Source organism: Coptis chinensis, chromosome 2 (assembly GCF_015680905.1).
Source record: "Coptis chinensis isolate HL-2020 chromosome 2, ASM1568090v1, whole genome shotgun sequence".
Lineage (NCBI taxonomy): Eukaryota > Viridiplantae > Streptophyta > Magnoliopsida > Ranunculales > Ranunculaceae > Coptis > Coptis chinensis.
The window spans coordinates 81,197,929-81,203,597 of NC_141457.1; the positions used below are offsets into that span (position 1 = coordinate 81,197,929).

The 5,669-nt window shown below is 35.1% G+C and overlaps 1 protein-coding gene across 2 annotated transcripts; it reads right to left on the reverse strand.

Annotated features, from left to right (window-relative positions):
• Positions 1-410: 410 nt before the first annotated feature.
• On the reverse strand, positions 411-3,183 carry LOC147518203 (FCS-Like Zinc finger 8-like). Of its 2 annotated transcripts, none has more exons than XM_086590121.1 (3): positions 2,306-3,183; positions 1,283-2,199; positions 411-903 (listed from the first exon to the last, which is right to left on the reverse strand). In XM_086590121.1, the coding sequence occupies exons 2-3, from the start codon at positions 2,113-2,115 to the stop codon at positions 798-800; spliced, it is 939 nt and encodes a 312-aa protein (XP_086446247.1). In that variant the 5' UTR covers positions 2,116-2,199; positions 2,306-3,183; the 3' UTR covers positions 411-797. The 2 variants fall into 2 exon arrangements, with proteins under 2 accessions (XP_086446247.1, XP_086446249.1); XM_086590123.1 differs by having other exon boundaries at positions 1,283-2,228; positions 2,306-3,142.
• Between the last annotated feature and the right edge of the window lie 2,486 nt (positions 3,184-5,669).

Consider the following 5,669-nt stretch of genomic DNA (forward strand, 5'->3'; position numbering starts at 1 on the left):
TGTACGACCCATACAGTAGATTACTTTACTCAAATGATAAACGCGTTTAGGTGACAACTTTTCCAAAGTCTACTATCAAGGATGAACCACCCAACTACATCAAAGAAATTGCAAAGTTTACATAAACCTGCACCCAAGCATCCAATTCACTTAATGCCTATGTCACGAGACACTGTTAGATATCTGCAAAACGCGGACTACCCCATACAGAAAATAGATATCAGAAAGAACGCAAGACACGAACAAGTTCTTTGAGTTTCCGATCTTCCAGAGTTTGTTCACCCTTCCTCCTCATATCCACTATATACTACTAACCTAGTAATGGGCACTGACACAACAAATAAGATTACCGAGTCGCAAGGGGATAAGTAAACTGCATTTATGAACAGACAGCTATCGCGATGATCTCATTGTGCAGAAAATTATCTTTGATCATAACTATATTAACCAAAACAAGCCACAGACAGTGCACAGGTTTTAGTCATACATCAATAATTCAATACCCTCCATAGCCAAAAATTGTGGACAAACCCAACAGCAATCAAAATGAACTCTTACCATACTTGGCCTCTCAACCTCTCTACAAGCAGAGAAAATATCAAAGAAAGACAAGAAAGGAAAAGCAAACATAGGTTTACACGTCCACTACCGAATTACTAGCCTTCAAAACTATGTAGTCAAAACTCATTCTTTGTCGATTCGACACCAATGCGTGGAAAATTTGAGAACCTACATCCTGGCTGGGAGAAGTTTACACCACATTTTGAAGTGGGATACCATAGATGGATAAGGAAGCATTAAGAACAATTCTTAGCTATATCTTCCAAATCAGATTTCTCCATTCCCTCCTCCAACAGAATCTCTTGGTACCGACATTCATGGCTGCAGAATGCCTTTTCACCTCTGAAAGAAGAGTGGAAATATGGAATTAGCTATATTAATGTTGGTTTGAAGCGAAGGAAGGTCATGTATACTATTTACGTAAACTAAGAGTGAGCATAATCCACACTCAGCAACTAACAAAAGGACTAGCAAAGATTCTCAACAAAATGATCATTCTACCAATAAGTATTTACACGCGTAGCTCGAAAGAACCGACAGCAAAGAAGATATGAAAGAAACACTTAAAATCTATGAAGTTTTTCATTAACATTTAAAGATTCTGTAATCTCATCAATAGAGCATCTGTTAGATTTCATAATAACACAATTGTGTAAAGCATGTATAGTTCAAAATAATTGAACTGCCTAAAGAACTGATTCATATGTAAGGTGAAACTGACCTGTAGATGTAAATGTCTTTCCCCTGCCCGAGATGCTTCTTGCAAGTGTAACAGAAACTGAGGAAATCATCAAATGGATAACTCACTTGGTCAGGCAAAAAACTGTTCTCCTTCCCCAAAGACGAAAAACCAACAACACCGCAACAATCTTCCACTATGCAGTCATCAAAAATATGGGTTGTTTTTGGATTAGGTCCACGAGTGATCACACAAGTATATTCCTCAGACGATTCCATCACGCTAGCTGAGAGACGCCCACTAAAAACTCGAGGGGAGCCTCCAATACCAGAATTAAAATACTCAAATGGTGATCTCCTCGCCGAAAAGGAAGAGGGAGATAGATTAGGAGAGGATGAAAACAATTCTAATTGAGTATTTCGAGTCTTGATACCAAAATCAGCTGGAGATTGGAGGTATTCGGTTTCAGGAGGAGGTACTTGTGATGAAGGAGGGATTTGGATTTTCAGTTGTGATCCAAACAAGACCATTCGACTATCGGGTTTAGAAAGTTTCTTGTCTGATCCTTCATCATTCAAAGCATCAACAATACCAAGACCAACACCTCTAGAGTCTAATTTTTTCACCCATGGATGTTTTTTATCCAATAAAGATTCTTGAGATGATTTTATAGGACTGTTTTTATCAGTCCAAAAAGGGTTTGGAAGACCAGAAAACAGCATAGCATCTAATGTTGAAGTTGGACTTATTAAATCTTCAGTTTCAGAAAAAGCTTTTGTAGTGAGACCAGTAAACAACATGGGAGAATTGAAAAGAGATGAACCGGGTTTTGAGTGTTTGTTATTGGGAGACAAAAGATAAGGACTAACAGCCATTAAATCTTGCTTACTATTTACTCCTCTTGATCTTCCTCAGCATACTCCACTTCCCAATTAGTTAAAAAACTATCTATAGCAACTCTACAAAAATGAAAATAAAAACAACAACACTAATAAGTTACAATACATTTCCATTAAATAACTATGTATTAGAAACACACAAATAAAAGAAAGCTTTGAGTCTCACCTGGGATCACAAGTGATGATTCTTCCCAGAAACCATAACTGATTGAATCCATGAAACTGCCACTTGTAAACAAAATGGTATTTGCAAACCAATGACACTCTTCATATTGCAACTTTACTGATCAAGCAAAGAGAGAAAAAAAAAAAAAAACTCTCTTCCTTTTTCCACTTCTTTACTACTGAATCCACAACACAAATAATCCTTCTTTACCAAAACCCAAATACAAACAAAGCCTATAAAAGATCAAAAAGAACCCAGAAACAAAAAAAAAACAAAAAACAAAGCAAAGCTTTATACTTTACTTCTCTGCTAACTTCTACCAGCCATTGCAAGAACCAAAGACCAAATAGAAATAGCACCCATGCATAAAAAAACCAAAACTGAAAAATTAAACATTTAAAAAAAAAAAAAAAAAAAAAAAAAAAATCAAATTTTGATCACTAAAAAAAACCTCCCCACTCTTTTTTCCCAAAAAGGGTATTCACTTCTGTTGTTTTCCTACAATGGGTATATATCTTTTTCTTTCCTTTCCCTCTCTATCACCCCTCACTGAAAAATCACCATGAAACTGCACAGAAAGAAGTACATAAAATAAAAAAAGATTTTTTTTTTTGGGGAGTTGGTGATATAGTATAGCTTTTTAAGAAAAGGTATCAATGGTTTAAGATTAAAAGCATGAACACCCAGTTAAAAGTGTTCTTATTGGTTTTCTTCTCTGCTGCAAAAGAGAAATTTTTTTTCTGTCAACTCTTTTTTTGGTTTCTGTTGATACTGAGAATGGCAATATAATAATAACTACTACAGAAAAAAAAAAAATATGGTCACTCATCACTAGAAGAATGACGACACTTTTACTACGACTTCAAAACTTTATGATATGTACAAACTTTATAATTTTAATCGGAAGATTAATACAAGGCCACCAGAAGGGCCCAAAATAGTCGACATCATGTGTATGATACACATTGAAATAATGGTTCAAATAAAATCATTCTTGATTATAATGAGTTAGTGACTTAGTGGGTTGCTTTAAAGTTTAAACAGTCCATTATGGTGTAATTGAAAGCCTATCAAGAGCAATGGTTTGCATAACAAAGTTACAACTTTTTTAAAGTGGAGGAGTTCCACATTTTTTGTGTGGGTTGTTTCTGCCATTGTTAGGTTTCATTTTTTTTTCTGGTTAAATTCAATTTAATTTACTTGCCATTTTCTGTGAAAGATCAATTATTACTCAGACTATAATTTCCTAAGCCCTAATATTCGCCTACTTGGCTACCTAAACAAAAACAGAGCTAGTCTATCCCTAAATCAAGTACATGTTATTCTTATTATGGACATCCATTTAGCCAGAAAAGGCTATAAAGCCAAGGTACTTAAAAATGTTTATTCCTTTCAGTACCATTCAATAATGTTCTGGCTAGACTTCATTATTTTCACTCATGACCAGTCCATTCCATAACTTATACTAACCACTCACTCAGTGGCTCAGTCTCTTTAGGTGCCTGGACTCTGGATACATACCTCCCATTTAAATGAAAGATGTAAATAGAAAAGAGCACAATTTCCCTTTGTTGCTAGTGCTAGTTGCTGACGGAGCCATGGAGGATTGGAGGTAAAACAATGGGACCATTTTAAATGTCTCTTCTCATTGGTTTGATCCCACCCCTTTGTCAAACTGTCAAATATATTGGGCTGCCTTTAAATATTGCCAAAGTGTTGGCTTGTCACTGAAGAAATATAGCGTATTGCTGTATGGATATAGATTGGCCAAATGTCGTGATGTATGTGGTCCATCGACTCCTTCACTAGAGTGACTTCCTTGCAGTTTTGATTTATTCGGAGAAGTGCAGATAATGATGCTCAATTGTTCATTTATGTCTCGATACAGCGATACTACCTTGGATGATGATATAGACCCCTTCATCAAAGAGCTAAACGTCTTTAACAAGGCAAATCCAATGTCGCTTTACGTCCGAATGCGTGGTGGTTTACTCTAGAGTGCATTGTAGATGATCGATGGACGATGGTCACAATTTTTCTTCACTTTCTAATCTAGCTTCCCTCGGGTAAACATTTTAAAGTTTTAATTTAGCAACATACATATATGTAGTAGATTTATGCCTTCAAAGATTCCATGAACCATCTTTAGAGATGATTTAGACCATGAATTTGAGTTTTAGAAGGGAAACGGATAGTATTGTACTTCACAAGATGCTCATGGTTCAAGAAAAAAATAAAAAGTAGAAGAGAAAGAGCAATGAGAGTTGATATCAACCAAGGTATGATCGTCACACAAACCATAAAGGAAAAATACATCCAAAGAAGCCCCCACGTAATATGTGGGTGATATTAAGAGTGTGTTTGTTATGATGGAAACACTATGGAAAGGAAAGGAAAATAAGAGTGGTCCACCTTTTCCATAGTTTTTAAGGCGTTTGTTTATCCATAGAAATGAAATGAGCTTTTCCATATGGAAATAAATGGAAAATGTTTTGTGTCCTTAGCTAACTCCTGAAAATTTTATGGAAAGGAAAGGAAATGAAATAGATAGATAGGGACTTATTACTAATACACCCATGACCCAACAATACAATTATTCTTTTCCATAGTTTTTGCAAACAAACATGATTATTCTTTTTTCCAGTTTTTACTTTTCTTTCTCCAGTTTACCAAACACATACTAAATCTTTACTTAAATATATTTCATTTCATCTTGAAAAACAGGATGATAGAGATTGGGAAAAGCTAAAGAAGAAAATGACTATTAAATTTGTCTTTGTTTGTTTGGAAGGATATTTATCCCATCTCCCACACTTAAAAAAGTATTCATATCTATCTAGAAGTTTCAGAGTCCTGTAGAGTAATGGAGGGGTTGGGGTGGTTGAGACACAACCTGGAAACTTTGAGAGTAATAACAAGTCTAACACAGTTTACTCGATTTAATTTGCTACATCATAGCATTAAACTGAAATGTTTGTTGGGAACAGCATCATGTGACAAGAATAAAATAGAAATGGAAGATTAGGAATATAATCCTTCTGTTCAAAGGATATGACCCGGTTACCAAACCAAAAAACAGGATGTGAACTCCTAAGCCAGAACAGAATCTTCATTGGTAGTAAACAACACTTATGAGATTCCACACTAAACACATAACAACGCAAACAGCCATATGTACTCATGAACATCCAAATGATTCGTGTCATTACAATGTAGTGGCCTAGTAAACTAAGCTTATTACTAAATTAAATACTCATTTTTTGATATTATAATCGGTCTTCGAGTAGGGGAGAGGGTTGAGGATTAAAGAAGAGAGAAAAAAAATAAGAAAAGTATATTGTCATTTCGTCATTTAACTTTTGGA